Source organism: Theropithecus gelada, chromosome 15, assembly GCF_003255815.1.
Source record: "Theropithecus gelada isolate Dixy chromosome 15, Tgel_1.0, whole genome shotgun sequence".
NCBI classification, from domain to species: Eukaryota; Metazoa; Chordata; class Mammalia; order Primates; family Cercopithecidae; genus Theropithecus; species Theropithecus gelada.
Window position 1 is genome coordinate 64,488,172 of NC_037683.1, and position 19,970 is coordinate 64,508,141.

The following is a 19,970-nucleotide window of genomic DNA, read 5'->3' on the forward strand; positions in this document are numbered from 1 at the left end:
GACAAGCAAATACTGAGAGATTTTGTCACCACCAGGCCTGCCCTACAAGAGATCCTGAAGGAAGCACTAAACATGGAAAGGAACAACAGGTACCAGCCAATACGAAAATATGTCAAAATGTAAAGTGTATCAATGCTAGGAAGAAACTGCATCAACTAGCGAGCAAAATAACCAGCTAATAATCATAATGACAGGATCAAGTTCATACATAACAATATTAACCTTAAATGTAAATGGGCTAAGTACTCGAATTAAAAGACACAGGCTGGCAAATTGGATAAAGAGTCAAGACCCATCAGTTTGCTGTATTCAGGAGACCCATCTCACATGCAGAGATACACATAGGCTCAAAATAAAAGGATGGAGGAAGATCTACCAAGCAACTGGAAAACAAAAAATAGCAGGGGGTGCAATCCTAGTCTCTGATAAAACAGGCTTTAAACCATCAAAGATCAAAAGAGACAAAGAAGGCCATTACATAATGGTAAAGGGATCAATACATCAGGAAGAGCTAACCATCCTAAATATATATGTACCCAATACAGGAGCACCCAGATTCATAAAGCAAGTCCTTAGAGACTTAAAAAGAGACTTAGACTCCCATACAATAATAATGGGAGACTTTAACACTCCACTGTCAACATTAGACAGATCTACGAGACAGAAAGTTAACAAGGATATCCAGGAATTGAACTCAACTCTGCACCAAGCAGACCTAATAGACATCTACAGAACTCTCCACTCCAAATCAACAGAATATACATTCTTCTCAGCACCACATCGCACTTATTCCAAAATTGATCACATTGTTGGAAGTAAAGCACTCCTTGGCAAATCTAAAAGAACAGAAATTATAACAAACTGTCTCTCAGACCACAGTGCAATCAAACTAGAATGCAGGACTAACAAATTCAATCAAAACCGCTCAACTACATGGAAACTGAAAAACCTGCTCCTGAATGACTACTGGGTACATAACAAAACGAAGGCAGAAAGAAAGATGTTCTTTGAAACCAATGAGAACAAAGACACAACATACCAGAATCTCTGGGACACATTTAAAGCAGTATGTAGAGGGAAATTTATAGCACTAAATGCCCACAAGAGAAAGCAGGAAAGATCTAAAACTGACACCCAACATCACATTTAAAAGAACTAGAGAAGCAAGAGCAAACACATTCAAAAGCTAGCAGAAGGCAAGAAATAACTAAGATCAGAGCAGAACTGAAGATGATAGAGACACAAAAAACCCTCCAAAAAAATCAGTGAATCCAGGAGCTGGTTTTTTGAAAAGATCAACAAAATTGATAGACTGCTAGCAAGACTAATAAAGAAGAAAAGAGAGAAGAATCAAATAGACGCAATAAAAAATGATAAAGGGGATATCACCACCGACCCCACAGAAATACAAACTACCATCACAGAATACTATACACACCTGTATGCAAATAAACTAGAAAATCTAGAAGAAATGGATAATTTTCTGAACACTTATACTCTCCCAAGACTAAACCAGGAAGAAGTTGAATCCCTGAATAGACCAATAGCAGGCTCTGAAATTGAGGCAATAATTAATAGCCTACCAACCAAAAAAAGTCCAGGACCAGATGGATTCACAGTCAAATTCTACCAGAGGTACAAGGAGGAGTTGGTACCATTCCCTCTGAAACTATTCCATCCAACAGAAAAAGAGAGAATCCTCCCTAACTCATTTTACGAAGCCAACATCATCCTGATACCAAAGTCTGGCAGAGATACAACAAAAAAAGAGAATTTTAGAACAATATCCCTGATGAACATCAATGCAAAAATCCTCAATAAAATACTGGCAAACCGAATCTAGCAGTACATCAAAAAGCTTACGCACCATGATCAAGTGGGCTTCATCCCTGGGATACAAGGCTGGTTCAGCATACGCAAATCAATAAACGTAATCCAGCATATAAACAGAACCAAACACAAAAACCACATGATTATCTCAATAGATGCAGAAAAGGCCTTTGACAAATTCAACAGCCCTTCATGCTAAAAACTCTCAATAAATTCGGTATTGATGGAACATATCTCAAAATAATAAGAGCTATTTATGACAAACCCACAGCCAATATCATACTGAATGGGCAAAAACTGGAAGCATTCCCTTTGAAAACTGGCACAAGACAGGGATGCCCTCTCTCACATCACTCCTATTAAACATAGTGTTGGAAGTTCTGGCGAGGGCAATCAGGCAGGAGAAAGAAATCAAGGGTATTCAGTTAGGAAAAGAAGAAGTCAAATTGTCCCTGTTTGCAGATGACAAGATTGTATATTTATAAAACCCCATCATCTCAGCCCAAAATCTCCGTAAGCTGATAAGCAACTTCAGCAAAGTCTCAGGATACAAAATCAATGTGCAAAAATCACAAGCATTCTTATACACCAGTAACAGACAAACAGAGAGCCAAATCATGAATGAACTCCCATTCACAATAGCTTCAAAGAGAATAAAATACCTAGGAATCCAACTTACAAGGGATGTAAGGAACCTGTTCAAGAACTACAAACCACTGCTCAGTGAAATAAAAGAGGACACAAACAAATGGAAGAACATACCATGCTCATGGATAGGAAGAATCAATATTGTGAAAATGGCCATACTGCCCAAGGTAATCTACAGATTCAATGCCATCCCCATTAATCTACCAATGACTTTCTTCACAGAATTGGAAAAAACTGCTTTAAAGTTCATATAGAACCAAAAAAGAAACTGCATTGCCAAGACAATCCTAAGCCAAAAGAACAAAGCTGGAGGCATCACAATACCTGACTTCAAACTATACTACAAGGCTACAGTAACCATAACAGCATGGTACTGGTACCAAAACAGACATATAGACCAATGGAACAGAACAGAGCCCTCAGAAATAACACCACACATCTACAGCCATCTGATCTTTGACAGACCTGATAAAAACAAGAAATATGTAAAGTATTCTCTATTTAATAAATGGTGCTGGAAAAATTGGCTAGCCATAAGTAGAAAGCTGAAACTGGATCCTTTCCTTACTCCTTATACCAAAATTAATTCAAGATGGATTAGAGACTTAAATGTTACACCTAAAACCATAAAAACTCTAGAAGAAAACCTAGGTAATACCATTCAGGACATAGGCATGGGCAAGGATTTCATGTCTAAAACACCAAAAGCAACGGCAACAAAAGCCAAAATTGACAAATGGGATCTAATTAAACTAAAGAACTTCTGCACAGCAAAAGAAACTACCATCAGAGTGAACAGGCAACCTACAGAATGGGAGAACATTTTTGCAATCTACTCATCTGATAAAGGGCTAATATCCAGAACCTACAAAGAACTCAAACAAATTTACAAGAAAAAAACAAACAACTCCATCAAAACGTGGGCAAAGGATATGAACAGACACTTCTCAAAAGAAGACATTCATACAGCCAACAGACACATCAAAAAATGCTCATCATCACTCGCCATCAGAGAAATGCAAATCAAAACCACAATGAGATACCATCTCACACCAGTTAGAATGGCAATCATTAAAAAATCAGGAAACAACAGGTGCTGGAGAAGATGTGAAGAAATAGGAACACTTTTACACTGTTGGTGGGACTGTAAACTAGTTCAACCATTGTGGAAAACAGTGTGGCGATTCCTCAAGGATCTAGAACTAGAAATACCATTTGACCCAGCCATTCCATTACTGGGGATATACCCAAAGGATTATATGTCATGCTGCTATAAAGACACATGCACACGTATGTTTATTGCGGCACTATTCACAATAGCAAAGACTTGGAATCAACCCAAATGTCCATCAGTGACAGACTGGATTAAGAAAATGTGGCACATATACACCATGGAATACTATGCAGCCATAAAAAAGGATGAGTTCGTGTCCTTTGTAGGGACATGGATGCAGCTGGAAACCATGATTCTCAGCAAACTATTGCAAGAACAGAAAACCAAATACCACATATTCTCACTCACAGGTGGGAACTGAACAATGAGAACACTTGGACACAGGAAGGGGATGACCACACACCAGGCCCTTTTGTGGGAAGGGGGGACGGGGGTGGAGGGAGGGTTAGCATTAGGAGATATACCTAATGTAAATGACAAGTTAATGGGTACAGCACACCAACATGGCACATGTATACATATGTAACAAACCTGCACGTTGTGCACATGTACCCTAGAACTTAAAGTATAAAAAAAAAGTCAGGAAACAACACATGCTGGAAAGGATCTGGAGAAACAGAAACACTTTTACACTGTTAGTGGGAGTGTAAATTAGTTCAACCATTGTGGAAGGCAGTGTGGTGATTCCTCAAGATCTACAACTAGAAATACCATTTGGCCCAGCAATCCCATTACTGGGCATATACCTAAAGGATTATAGGTCACTCTGTGACAAAGACACATGCACACATATGTTCACTGCAGCACTATTCACAATAGCAAAGACTTGGAATCAACCCAAATGTCCATCAATGATAGACTGGATAAAGAAAATGTGGCACATATACACCATGGAATACTACGCAGCCATAAAAAATGATGAGTTTATGTCCTTTGCGGGACATAGATTATGCTGGAAACCATCATTCTCAGCAAACTATCACAAGATCAGAAAACCAAACACCGCATGTTCTCACTCATAAGTGGGAGTTGAACAATGAGAACACATGGACACAGGGAGGGGAAAATCACACACTGGGTCCTGTCAGGGTTGGGGAGCTAGCAGAGGGATAACATTAGGAGAAATACCTAATGTAGGTGACAGGTTGATGGGTGCAGCAAACCACCAGGGCACGCGTATATCTCTGTAACAAACTGCATGTACTGCCCATGTAACCAAGAACTTAAAGTATAATAATACAAATAAAAATAAATAAAAATTGTGGCACTACTGTAGTCATTTGCAGGTACACACAAAGTGGCAAAAAATTTGAGTCACACAACCCACACGTTTCCAACTGATGTCAAATAAGGTGACACTCTGCTTCAGCTCTTATACTATAAACACAAGTTGCCTTTTCATGGTTTATTTAGTACCACATTTGTCACATTTTGGTGCTTGTTTTTGATGACTTCAGTCCTTCAAATGATCATCAAGCACAATGCTGAAGTGCTGGCTAGTGTTGCTAAGTATAAGAAGGTTGTGACATGCCATAAGGAGAAAACAATGTGTTAGATAAGCTTTGTTCAGGCATGAGTTATAGTGCTGTTGGTCATGAGTTCAACATCAATGAACGAACAATAAATGAAATATCTTTAAACAGAAACACATAAAACGAGGCTATGTGTTGATCAGTTGACAAAATTGTTGTGACCAGAGGCTCACAGGAACCTAACCCCTTAACTTCCTCTAGGAGTAATAGTTCAGTGTTAGCTAATTAAGTATTTGTAGTGACTTTTCAGAACATTACTGTTAATAACTAGAATTGTCTGTAAACACTAAAGTAATTGTAGCTAAAACAGCATGATATGTAGGATTTGCTTCAAAATCCATTAGTGGTAGAAGGAGAGAGAGAATAGAGGTTTATAGATGAAACATGATTGTCCGTGTGTTGATAACTGTTCAAGGTGAGTGATGAGTACACATGAGAGTTCAATAATGTATTCTCTCTGTCTTTGCACCTAATTAGAATTTTTCCACAATAAAAAGTAAAGCATATACACACAACACATCTACACAGACAGTCCAAATAGGTACTACTGGCATATGGAGTAGAATAGTATAATTCTTTAATTGGGCAGGATTATTCTTTTCATTTCAAGATGTTTAGCAATCTCAGCCTCTATTCACTAGGTCAGTAGCACAATCGGTTGAAACCAATAATACAGGGCAAACTATCCAAAAAGCCATTCATCACAGCATTATTATACTATTTTTAAAAATAGTCCTAATGTACAACAAAATTACAGTGGTTAAATACAAATATGCTATATCTAAATAATAGAATATACCATAACCCTAAAAATGATATTATACTTCTTTCTGAGGTGATGAGCTAACAACACGACACTCACAACCCGAAGTCACACCACGTTAAATACATCCTTATCAGCATGGGAAACAAGAGAAGTAGCCACAAATGAACTATAAATTTGACAAATATCTTAAAAACAGAAGCATAGACTCATAGAAACAAATAAACCAAAAGAGAAAAATTATAATCCAAAACCTAAATAGAAGTCTACAGAAGAGGATGCTGCTTTTCATAGAAGAGGCCCCAGAAAGGCTCTAAGTACCCAATTAGTAAGTACAGACAGCAGAAGCCTGCCGGAATCAAGACAATTAATTAAGAAACCAAAAAAAGCTGAGCCTCCCACTCATCCATGTTCAGAACAGTTACCTGCAACATTTGCCTACATTAAATGGCCAAAATCTGCATTCAAAACAACCATTTGCCTGGCAAAGACCCTACTCAGAGTGTTGGGCAAGCAACAGAATTAGAAAAGGACCTGACTTAAAAGACCTAACTCTCATTCACCACAATGAAGTCTATCTACTACATACCTTTCAGGAAAGCCTGTGGATAGGCCCCTCCCCAAGCCTTACAAAAAGCTCACAGGCAATCCTTACATTCAAAGGAGAAACCTTCCGGTAAACAGATATACAAAAAACACAAAGCAAACCCATATGAGCAACATGCCTATATAAAAGCAAGACAGTGAATGTTCATCATACACTTGAAGAAAATCAACAGTATCAAAGAGAAAGACAAGGAATTTTTTTTAATTCAAAAAAAAGAAAGACTAGGAAGAATAAACAGAAGTTACCCAACAGAAAACAAAGATAACAGAAGAAACAGAAAAGAACTTAAAAAATTATAATCAGAAAGATTAAAAAGTTATTTTATTAAAGAAAGCTGCTTTCAAAAAGGAAAACATTTAAAAATAAGTAATTTTTAGAGGTAAAAATTTGACTGCTAAAATTTAAAAATTCAAATAATCAGAGAGAATCTTCATCCACTTGGGCTGCTATAACAAAATACCTTAGATGGGTAATTTATAAACAACAGAAATGTACTGCTCGCAGTTCTGGAGCACCAGCAGTCCAAGATCAAGGCACCAGCAGATTCAGTGTCTGGTGAGGGTCTGTTCCATGTAAATGACACCTTCTGTATCCTCACATGGCAGAAGAGAAGGGAGGCTCCTTAAATCCCTTTAGAAGGGCACTAATCCCATTTATGAGGGCTGAGTCCTCATGATGTAATCACTTCCAAAAGGTCTCATCTATATTATCGTATTGAGTATTAGGGTCCAACATACGAATTTTGGTGGGACACCAACATTCAGATCGTAGCATAGAGCAAACAGAAGAATTCCACTTATTGATGGAACAAAAAGTAGGAAGGCCACCGAGGAGATACAACAAAAGATAAAAAGATGGAAAACATGAGATAAGAAAGAAAACAGAAAAGAAGGTCAAATCTGTAAGCTCCAACCTCTAACAGAGTGCTAAAACAAAGAATACAATGAAGAAAAGATATGAGAACATTGTATCAATCAAAAGAAAATCTCACGTTTTGAGATGGAAAGGCCCACCAAAGACTAAGAAGAATAAACTTTCAAAGGACCCAAATAAACAGATGATGTTGAGATTTTACAATAGTGCACCTAAAGAGAAAATCCTACAAGCTTCAAGCAAGTATCTAGGAAGAAACAAGAATCACACTGATGGGCTCCTTGGTAGCATTACAGTATGCTCGAATTAGATAACAGAACTATGCTTTCAAAAATCCAAGGCAAAATACATGGACATAAAATAATTATGTTCAGCTGAAGTGCCAACTAAGTGTAAGGGCAAAAGAAAGACATTTTCAGTCATATAAGGAGTCAGAAAATGTGCCACCTCTCCATCCTTTCTCAGAAAAAAAAAATACTTGAAAATAATGTGACAAAAAAGAAAAGGATGATCTGGCGTCCTAGAAACTGTGTAGTAAGTTCAGCTGTACAATGAAAAGAAAATCTAAAGTGACAAATGTGAGTAGGTTCAGAAAGTAATCCATACCATAAGCCAAAGAGGACAAGGAAAAATGTCCTCAGCCTATCATACAAATGTCTGACAAAGAACATAGACATTCTTTATAAGAAAAAGTAAAGAGAAGGGCAATGAGAAATTCCAGGGGGGAATGCTGTCCAGGAAGTCCATGGTTTAAAAATTAAACAGACCTAAATGGATCATAATTTGGACAATTAATAGACTACACAGAAAGATCATGTGTTTGACCTTGATATTTAGAACATTATTTTTAACAGACATGGGTTGAGTATTTGGCATATCATTTTCACTTCTCAGTGGATGTGAACATACTACATGGTTCTCTAGGAAGTATTTACATAGTAATAAAATTATAAATGCCACTTATAGTTTCTAATTTCAAAAATAAACTCAAAATCCAAGCAATCTCAGAGTGTAATCTACAGACATCAGAATTACCTGGAAATGTTATTTTAAACTTTATTTTAAACCTAGATCCCACCCCTAGAGATTCAGTAGATCAGGTAAAAGGCCCAGAGATCTTCATTTTAATAAATTCTCCAAGTATAACTTGTGCACACTAAATTTTGAGAGTCACAGTTATAAAACAGTAATCTCCAAAATTTCTCAGTACACCTTATCAACAAAAGACTTTTGAACACCTACCTCTCATATACAGTATGTTTATTTATAAATTGTATGTTATATGAATGTATACTTTGTATATTATAAATATGAAAAATAGACATTGTAAAGGATGAGGAAAATGAACTAACAATAATTTAATATATGCTTCTGTTTAATCAGGAGAAAAGTAAAAATTATGGATAGGTTTAGAAAGTTTTAAAAAGTAACAAATAAAAGGAGGGGAGAATAAAGAATCATGGAAATGACAATTGAAGTCCCAAGGCTTCTCTAGAAGGCTTATTCTACTAAAAAAACAGAGGAAGTCTGAGAGTGATCACATTTCATCTCAAAAATGATTGAGGAAGTAATAAGGGTACTTCAACAAAAGACTTAATTCTGATCATCAGAAGGAAAAAAAATGATTGATGAATCAGACATACAAGTCACATGAGAAGAAACTGATTATACTATTTTAAGTGTTCATAATAACCAAAGATGGTAAAATTAGACATACTCAGGCATGTATCACAGATTTTTAACAAGTCAAACTTCAGACAACACTGGAATGATCCCAGGACTAGAGACTCCAAAGGTGAATATAATTCAAGTAATGAAAAATGATATTCAGATTTTAGGATCACGATTCCAATTTTTAAAAAAGGAAAAGGAAAAGGTATCCATATGTTTAGCTTCTCATTTAAGAAGTATAATGAAATCCATTTACTAGGAAAGCAAGTGTTTTAATTGCTGTGCTAAGTGTCATGGGAATATACCAAATGTTTGATAGGAAGAACCCAGGATCATTCCACTGCTTCTAATGACCAAGAAGAGGCCCAACAATCTACAGTTAAATGGGCAGTTCCTACAGGATAATATGGAGTGCTAAGTAAAATCCCTTAATCTACTCCAGAACACTTAGTCTACACCGGCAAGGTCATCCCAGGCTTTCAATTACACACTGCAGTTATCTTAGGGGAAAACTGAGTCACGTCTAGTAAGTTCCCTACAGAGGCAGTCTATGGAATAAAAAGTCAAACAACAGGGACTTCGCCGATTTTTAAGGTTGAACTGTAACAGCTCAAGACACACACACACAGTATTTAAGACATAGTTTTATCTCTTAACTACACACTCTCCAAATACGTCAGAATATGAACAGGAACAGGGCCTACCTGGCACCCTTCATTATCCAACAATTTTAATTTTCGGCTCCACATTTATTTAGACATTAAATGGATCTCTTTAGGAGATTAATGACAAGTATTAACTTTAATAATGAAGAGAAACAAACTCAACACACCAAATACTCATGAAAAAATAATTTGAGAGCTCACCTTTCCACAACCAAACTGACCACTTGTGTGAGATCTGGGTTTGTCACCTGGAGACGTTTCCACAAAGACCATACAAATTCTTTATCAGCCTTAAAGAAATAAAAGAGAATTTAGATGCATTGCTTTGTAGTGATAGTGAAATAAGATACCACATTAAATTTTAAAATGAAAAACCAATTACTTGATCCCTAGTTGTATAACTACACCAACTGACTCTCTTTAAAGGTATGGGGGAAAGCTTTATTTTAAAAAGTTATTACACAGGTAATCCACATTCACTTTTACTATTTCTATCACCTATATTTTGGGATATAACTGTTGAAATGCTAAATATCTAATTAAATTTGCTCTAAAAGGAAACTTCCCTCACTGCTGCCCCATTTTCAGCTCCCCTTTTATCAAAACTCCCTGAAAGAGTTACCTGTAATTACTATGTCTATTTCCTATCTCCCATTCACTCTATAATGCTTCCCAGTAAGATTTTCCTCCCCACCATTATGATAAAATCATTATTCAAGTTCCTCTATATTGCCAAATCCAAAGGACAATGGGTAATTTCAGTCCTTATTACCTAGGTTAGTTGTTATTAACCTTGGCTGACAGGAATCCCTTTTGGGGAGCTTTTAAAAAACAGGGACGAATTAGAGATTCTGATTAATTGGTCTTAGGTTAGATCCAAGCATCACTGTGTTTTAAAAGTGCCTTGAGTGAATCTGTGCACTCTGGGTTCAGAACCACTGGCCTGGGTGACCTTATATCAGACCCATGATTTTAAATACCAGCGCTACACTGAGACTCAACATTTCTATCTAGAGTCATTTCCTCTACTCTTAGGTCCAGACTGCATATTCAACTGCATATTCCATAATTATCTCCAACTGCATATTCAATAATTCCACTTGAAAACCTAATAGATATCTTAAATTTAACTTGTCCAAAATAAAATTATTGGTTCCTTACCCTCTCACAAATCTGCCCCTCTCCCTCCCAGAAATTGATACTGCCATCTATTCATTTATTCAAAGATCTAAAACAGTAGTGTCCAATCTTTTGGCTTCCCTGGGCCACAGTGAAAGAAGAAGAATTATCTTGGGCCACATATAAAATACACTAACACTAACAATAGTTAATGAGCTAAAAAAATTGCAAAATAAATATCATAATGTTTTAAGAAAGTTTAATAATTTGTGTTAGGCCGCATTCAAAGCCATCCTAGGCTACATGCAGCCTGCCCGTGAGCTGGGTGTTAGGGTTAGGTTGATCTAAAACTTAGGAGTCAATCTTGATTATTCTTTTTTTTTTTTTTCCTGAGACGGAGTCTTGCTCTGTCGCCCAGGCTGGAGTGCAGTGGCGCAATCTGGGCTCACTGCAACCTCTGCCTCCCAGGTTCAAGTGATTCTTCTGCCTCAGCCTCCTGAGTAGCTGGGACTACAGGCACGCACCACCACACCCAGCTAATTTTTGTATTTTTAGTAGAGATAGGGTTTCACCATATTGGCCAGGCTGGTCTCTAACTCCTGACCTCATGATCTACCTGCCTCAGCCTCCCAAAGTGCTGGGATTACAGGCATGAGCCACCGTGCCCGGCCAATCTTGGTTATTCTTTTCTCCTCACACTTCATATCCAATCATCAACAAACCCTACTGTCTTTATCTACATTATAGGCAAATTCTGACCACTCTCACCACTTCTACCACTATCACCCTAGTCCAAGTCAATTCCGTCTCTTGCCCAGCTCTCCATCATGGTCTCACAGCCTTCTAACTCAAAACTCTCCAGTGGGTTTCCATCAAATTAGGAAACTAATCCAAACTCTGTGTCAAGGCTACAAGAGTCCATATGGCCTGGCCCATATACACCTTCCCAACCTCAGCTGTCACTTTCCTCCTTGCTCACACAGACGTTCTTACTCTACTTGAACCAGGGCCAATGCACATACTGCATCATCCATCACATTTTCACATAGAGTATTCCCTCACTTCATTCAAGTCTTTGCTTAAATCTTAAATAATATCTCAAGTGAATTCTTCCCTGACTACTATCATAGTCACCAAAACTCCCAAGTCTCTAGTAACCCCTTTTCCAGTTGCAATTTTGTTTTCACAGCACATTTCGTTTAATAATCCTGTATGTTTAGTGATTTCATTTTACTTGTGTGGCAGATACCTCAATTTCTATCTCCATCATCCGTTCTCTCTTTTTGGTTACAGAAACAATTCTGCCCAAGTAACAGACTGATCTCTCTTGCCTTATGGGTTATACGACTATGTTCTGTCAATGAAATATAAGTGCTGTTGGAAACTTAGAGGAAATCTTAAAATCAGACTTGTGTCTACCCATTGTCAGAAATATTCTTCCCAGTCTGTTGTTGCTTATTGATTTTTTTGAAAAAGCAAGTTATTAATTTTACATAGTCAAATGTATCCATCTTTTCCATTATGGCTTATGGACTTCATGTACCAGTTAGAAAAGCCTTCTCTATTTCAAGATTAGAAATGTATTTACCCATTTCTTCTTCTGGAATTTTTGTTTTTTAGTATTTTTTAATCAACAGATAAAAATTGCATATATTTATGGCATACAACATAATGTTTTATGTATACATTTTAGAATGGTTAAATCAAGCTAATTAACATAACCATTAGGGCTGGCACAGTGGGTCACATCTGTAATCCCAGCACTTTGGGAGGCCAAGATGGCAGGGGATCATTTGAGTCCAGAAGTTTGAGACTGGCCTGGGCAACATAGTGAGACCCCCATCGCTACAAACTTAAAAATTAGTTAGTCGTAGTGGAATACACCTGTAGTTCCAGCTACTCAGGAGACTGAGGGTGGGAGGATCGCTGAGCCCGGGAGGTCAAGGCTACAATGAGCCATGATCGTGCCACCATACAGCCTGGGCGACAGACCAAGACCCTATCTCAAAAAACAAAGAAGAAAACATAACCATTACCTCATACACCCACCATTTTTTTTTGATGAGAGCACTTAAAATTTATTCTCTTAGTAATTTTCAAGTACACAATCTATTGTTATTAACTATAACACCATGCTGTACAGTAAGTCTGGTGATATGAAAAAAAATTCTTTTGTGAACAATAAAATGTTACAAATGGATTGTGGAACTGCATTATATATGAGTTTTATGAATTTTTTAGTTATTTAAATGCTATATTATGTTCAATTTGGATTACATCTAGAATTATTTAAAAAAACTTTCATATACAAAAAAAAATTCCCCCCCAAAAAAACACAGAACTAGTTTTCAAACTGTTCCAGACATTAATACAAGGAAACTAACTATTATCAATCACTCATATTCTCTTTATATTTTTCCTTCAGGCACTAAACAATGTTCTTTTTAAATAACAAAAATAAAAACCTCAGCCAGATGTGGCAGCGCACCCCTATAAGGCTGAGATGGACAAATGGCTTAAGTTCAGAAGTTCGAAACCAATCTGGGCAACACAGGGAGACAGAGACCCCATCTCTACAAAAAATACAAAAATTAGCCTAGCGTGGTGGCACACACCTGCAGTCCCAGCTACTCTGGAGGCTGAGGTGGGTGGATCCTTTGAGCCCAGGAGGTCAACACTGCAATGAGCCAGGACTGCACCACTGTACTCCAGCACCGGTGACAGAGGGAGACGGTCACAAATAAAATGAAAACAAAAAATAAAAACCTAAGATTACTCATTATAAAAATCTTTTTTTTTTTTTTGAGACAAAGTCTCATTCTGTTGCCCAAGCTGGAGGGCAGTGGCGCAATCTCAGCACACTGCAACCTTCACCTCCCACGTTCAAGCAATTATCCTGCCTCAGCCTCCCATGTAGCTGGGATTAATGGTGCATGCTGCCACACTCTGCTAATTTCTGTACTTTAGTAGAGACTGGGTTTCACCATGTTGGCCAGGCTGGTCTCAAACTCCCAACCTCAAGTGATCCACCCACCTCGGCCTCCCAAACTACTGTCATTATAAAATTCTTTATTCTCAGGCCAGGCGCAATGGCTCACGCCCAGCACTTTGGGAGGCCAAGGCAGGCAGATCACAAGGTCAGGAGTTCGAGACCAGCCTGACCAACATGGTGAAACCCTGTCTCTACTAAAAATACAAAAATTGGCCGGCGTGGTGGTGCACGCCTGTAATCCCAGTTACTCAGGAGGCTGCGGCAGGAGAACAGCTTGAACCCGGGAGGCAGAGGTTGCAGTGAGCCCAGACTGCGCCACTGCACTCCAGCCTGGGCAACAGAGCGAGACTGCATCTCAAAAAAAAAAAAAAAAAAAAATTCTTTATTTTCACTATGTAACTTCCAAACAGAATCAAATAATAATTTTTAAAAATATATAATCAAAATTAAAAATGTAGTGGAGTTGGGTTCTAAATTAGTGAAATAGGGTATTAAATGTCATGGATGCAAAATTACCCTTTGGAACACCCTTGAAAGATTCCTTAGGAAAAAGCTACATTTGGAAGCTAACCTACTACTCTCAGTAAGTGCAATGCAGACAGCTTTTCTTCCCTCATTGAAATTAGTCACTTTTTCTTCAGGTAAGCATTATTTATAGTTCACTTGCTAATCAGGAAGCCATATTGTTTTAAAGTTTAATTAGATAATACAATCACTTAGAGTGGGATGAGATGCTGATATTAGGAGAAATATCTGATTACTTTCTATTACATGCTTATTCTGAGGCATTCCAATGATGCAGAATGGTATGGGGAATTACTCAAACTTCACCAAGCACACATCATTGAATTCCCGTAAGTGGAATGTGAAAGCAAAACAAATTAAATGAAGCTACTACTTATGACAATGGACTAATTAGCAGTGTTCTTTTTCCCAAACTATATGTTTCAAGCATTGTTGGGTTCTGAAATTAATTTAGATCTGGACAGCATTTTTTAAAGGAACAGAACTGAAAAAAATATCAGCCCACACAATGTTAGGGAATGTATTCTTTCTGAAAATATATGTATATGTGTGTGTCCTTACTAGGTTGAGATACAAAATGAATTTTACTTCGAGTTGTAATTTTCAGCAGTTTTAATGTTATGTATTCTTGGGTACTGTCATTTCTAGCTGAACAAATAAGCGGGAGAATACACTTTAAAAGATATAAAAGTGAATATTTAATCACCTAAATGCTTTTTTACAAAACAATTGGGAGTTCAATTACTCTTTTTCCCCAAGATTCCCCAAGAGCAGGTGTCTCATTTGACTAAGGTTTTTATGGTGCAGGATACTGCCTACAATTATAAGAGTATTAATATTACAAAATCTAAGAAATCATCATTCCAGACTCTTATGACCATCTCTGTATTCTCATATTTGCCAAGAGTATGTCAATCATTTTCCTAGTCTATATACGTCCTAGGTCACAAAAGCCAACACCATGTTTGGAGCCGCATTTTTAAAAATGTGTTTGCGGGAAGAGGTTCATCACGCTGTTTCTAACAGACTGACTTCCTTAACCAAGTCATTCATAAAAAAGTAAGTATCTTAGCTTCTTAGCCAGCTAAAGGCCTAACTATGTGGGGAGGCAGAGGTGGGAGGAAAGAGAGTGGAAAATAATTAGGACTCAGAGTATTAAAGGGTTCACATCTTAAAACTCCCCAAAGGGTGAGGGCTGCAGGTGACAAATGTTTCAATTCATTGTTGCCATTTATTGATCCCTTTGCTCCTTATCCAACGAAGAACAGATAAATGGGAAAATGAAAAGTGGGCACCACATAAAATGTCCCAACCTTGTTCAACCAAAGGCATATTCGATTTGAAGATGGTCCCATTTTTACACCCTCTACTCAGTCAGCAAGGACCTATAAAACGGGCAAAAGAATTCAACAGAACAAACTATGAGAGAATGAATTTCTGTAATCCCAGCAGTTTGGGAGGCAAAGGCGGGCGGATCACGAGGTCAGGAGATCAAGACCATCCTGGCTGACATGGTGAAACCCCATCTCTACTAAAAATACAAAAAATTAGCCGGGTGTGGTGGCGGGTACCTGTGGTCCCAGTTACTGGGGAGGCTGAGGCAGGAGTATGGCGTGAACCCAGGAGGCGGAGCTTGCAGTGAGCCAAGATAGTGCCACTGCACTCCACTCTGGGTGACAGAGCGAGACTCCATCTCAAAAAAAAAAAAAAAGAATGAATTTCATGAATTGTTTTATTAAACTGATGATACTGTTCACAAAGTTACTTTGATGTTCAGCAGTTCCTAACTGGTTTCTACCTTGAAGGCAGAGTGACTTAAACATCTACTGTTTAGTGAGTTTCCCACATCCAATCTCCCAACCCTATCTGAAGGTTCTGGTAAAATCAAAAGAGATGATGGTACGGATGCAAAACTAAAGGAAAATTCAATCTCTTTAAACAGGAGTATAGTCAAGTCCGTCCTTACAAAAACTCTACAAACAGGAAAGTAATGTTAATGCAATTGATTTAGCAAATGTTTTTCACTGGCAAGATCACATGAAAATGGGATTTCTCACTCAAGGACCGCGGAATTACTATAGCTAGTTAGTAAGTACCAAGCAGTATCTATTGTAAGTTCCCGGCTCTGAGACTTTGTAAACGTTACTGGTCTGTGTTTACAACTTAAGTTTGGGTAAAAACAAAGCCAAGTGTGGGTTTGAAATTTTAAAAACAGGCTCCTTCATCGATGGATTTTACTTTAACAAAAGTGTTTACACTTTCCTGTTTATTTCAACTAGTGGACTGCATGTCACTCCTGGGCCCCAGGCAGGTATTGGCTATAGTCACCACCAAGAACTTGGGCTTTGTGGGAATGGGAGGGGATGCGACTGCGAGTATCCAAGTGACCAAAACCAAACCCCGGCGCGGAGGCGAAGCCTGTCTGGCCGCTGTTCGGAAAGGGGCAGGGGTCCGGGGTCGGGGAGCCGGGCGCAGTGGCGTCTCTCCAGCCCCCGGCCACGGGATAGCAGGGTGTGCAGCCGAGAGGGAGCGCCGCCGTGCGGGGCGGGGTAGGTCCCCAGGCAGAGGGAGAAGGGCGCGCCTCCCCACGGGTCCCGGCCCCGCTGTGGTGGGGAAAGGCCGGCTGCGAGAGTCCTCGATACCTGACACAGGGCCAACTCCTCCTTTAGGCTGCTCAGCTCTTCCTCCAGCAGCTGCGTCCGCGTCACCATCGCCTCCTCTACCGAGATGCCCTCTAGCCGTCTGGACCCCATGGGCGCGCTGAGGAGGGGAGCAGGAGCCGGAGCTGCCCCACCAGGCCCTCGCCGGCCCCCTGACCCTTCTTCGCCCAGCCAGATTTTATCACTTTTGTCCGCGACCACCTCCCGCGCTGCGCCGGCAAAACCCGAGGCCTCGCTGCGCACTGCGTGTACCTCAGCTCCCCGCCCAACACGTGGGGACCTGGGGCCCAACTGTCGCGCTGGGGGCGGAGGGTACGGTGAGGGAGGCGGACGCGCCGCCATGGCTGTAGCAGCTAACGGGTCAAGTTCCCTGTTGGAAACTCCACCTCCCTTTCCCCAACCCCGCAAGCCCGGAACGCTGAGTTGCGCATGCGCGAGTCTTTTCCCGCCTTGGCCAGCGGTGTCTCGTGTTCTGTGGCCCTGGCCGGCTTCCCGCGGGCAATGCGCCCAGCGCGAGCGTTGGGGTACGCACGCGCCGTGGCCCGAAAGGGTGAGGCCGGTCAGCCGGGCGGGCCATCCCGAGGTCCTGTGCCTGAGTCCTTGGCCAGGATCGCCTGGATTTCCCGCCCACCTAAAGCCCTGGCCGCCACTTCCATCCCACCTCTTAAAGCCTTCCTTGACAAGCCCCCAGCCACAAATGATCCTTAACTGTGAAATCCCTCTCCTGCAAGGTCCCTGCCAACTCGTGTGTCACGTTTCATTGACCGCCCTGGAGTGTCAGTTACACAGCTAATCTCTCCAGCGCTATTGTAAGTTCCTTGAGGATCAAGGCATAAGTTTTACACTTAAGTGTTTTCTTCACACCCCTTGGCAAAACTGCTGTAAGTACAGCTGACATCCAGCTGACTAATGTCAAGGAGATGTGGAAAGCCTTGTGCTGAGCTGGGACTATCAAGCAGGTTTCGAACTTGAATGATGATCCTTTGTACACCCTTTGTCTTGTTTTGCAAGAGTCATGATTTCCTTTGAGTTTTTATGTCAGCTTCTTTATGCGTTGGCTGGGTATCAGAAGGAGTGTAGCCCACATTGCTGAACAGTTTGGGTCCTTGGAGCAGTTTAAAATCAGTAATTTGGAGCGTGGTTGAAGAAACAAGACCTACTTTATCTTTTGTTCTCTTTTTTTTCTTTTTCTTCCGGCTTTCTTTATAAACGTCAAATAGGCAATAATCTTCCCTTTCTTTGCCCTTCAAATACTTTCCTACTATTGATAAGATTAATAAGCAGATGCATACTGAGCTGGCACCAGAACATTCCTGAAAGTTAGAACTGCCCTCTTCTTCAGAAAGGGTTCCAGAATACTTGGGGAAAGCTGAGATGGGGGTTGAGAGTAGAAGTAGAGAGATCACCACTTTACTGTTAACTTCATTTAATCAAAAAATCACTGTCTGTGCATGAGAATCTAGTCAGGATGCCAAAAGACACCCTCCCAATTAGAATCCTGCCAAGTCAAGCAAGATAAGTGGACTTCCTTCAAACCGAAGGTGAATTCCTCACAAAAATTTATAAAAGGGTACATTAGAAAAAGTATGTTTATAAGCCTGTCTTAGAACTAGCTAATCTACTGAACATTTACCATATGCTGAGTCCAGTGTTAAGCACTTATCATATATGAACTCAATACATATGTCACCTTCAGTTAGATTATTATCTATCTCCATTTTTACTAGTGAGGAAACAGACTTGCAAGGTTACTGTAACTTCTCTGAAATTCCATGTCTGGTATCAGAAAAAGCTAGGCTTTGAATTCACTGAATTTCACTTAACTCTGAAAACCTGTACTTTGATTGCTACCCTGTCTCCACACCTGTGACTTGAAATACAACATTTGGTCTTGATAGCCTGTGAGATTTCACTAGACTTAAGACTGGCAAGTCTAACAACATAAGTTACATGTTTGGCCCCAAATCAGTATTAATGCACATTTTTAATTACTATATGTCATTCACTCCAAAGGACATCATTTCACCTGATCATTAAAAGATTCTTTCGAAAAGCAGTGGCATAAATATGTATATGTGACCCCCCAAAAGGATAATATCCTTAGTCTTTGACTAGGCATTTTTTTTTAAATTTTGTCTTTATTGGAGCAAAACACACAAAATACACAACATAAAATTTACCATCGTAGGCATTTTAAATGGCTACAAATAGGCCAGGCGCGGTAGCTCACGCCTGCAATCCCAGCACTTTGGGAGGCTGAGGCTGGCAGATCACTTGAGACCAGGAGTTCGAGACCAGCCTGGACAACATAGTGAAAACCCGTCTCTGCTAAAAATACAAAAATTAGCTGGGAGTGGTGGTGCATGCCTGTAATCCCAGCTACTAGAGAGGCCATGGCAGGACAATCATTGGAACACGGGAGGCAGAGGTTGCAGTGAGCCAAGATCACACCACTGCACTCCAGCCTGGGTGATAAAGTGAGACTGTCTCAAAAAATAAATAAATAAATAAAATGGCTACAAATAAAGAACAATCAGTAGCCTTAACTACATTCATCATGTTAGGCAACCACCACCACTACCTAGTTACAGAACATTTTCATCACCAGAGATAGAAACCACATACCCACATTAGTATCTCCACATTCTCACCACCCCCAAGCCCCAAAAAACCATTAATTCCCTTTACATCTCTATGGTTTTGCCTGTTTTGGATATTTCATATTAATGGAACCATATAATATGTGGCCTTTTCTGTCTGGTTTCTTTTATTAGCATCATGTTTTCAAGGTTCATCTATGTTGTGGCATGTATCAGTACTTCATTCTTTTTTATAGCTGAAAATACACCATACAGTGGTTCTTTCTGCCTTTTGCCTATTGTGAATAGAGCTGCTGTAAACATTCATGTAC

General features: G+C 39.5%; 1 protein-coding gene across 3 annotated transcripts in view; it reads right to left on the bottom strand.

The window, feature by feature from the left end:
- CNTLN (centlein) overlaps positions 1 to 17,597 on the bottom strand; it is a 369,548-nt gene extending 351,951 nt beyond the window's left edge. For all 3 annotated transcript variants that reach the window (XM_025360690.1, XM_025360691.1, XM_025360689.1), the window contains exons 1-2: positions 17,042 to 17,597; positions 9,965 to 10,053 (exon numbers count right to left, since the gene is read on the bottom strand). In XM_025360690.1, coding sequence (XP_025216475.1) covers positions 9,965 to 10,053; positions 17,042 to 17,401 — 449 coding nt within the window. In that variant the 5' untranslated portion in view covers positions 17,402 to 17,597. The remainder of the gene's footprint in view (positions 1 to 9,964; positions 10,054 to 17,041) is intronic.
- Positions 17,598 to 19,970: the final 2,373 nt, after the last annotated feature.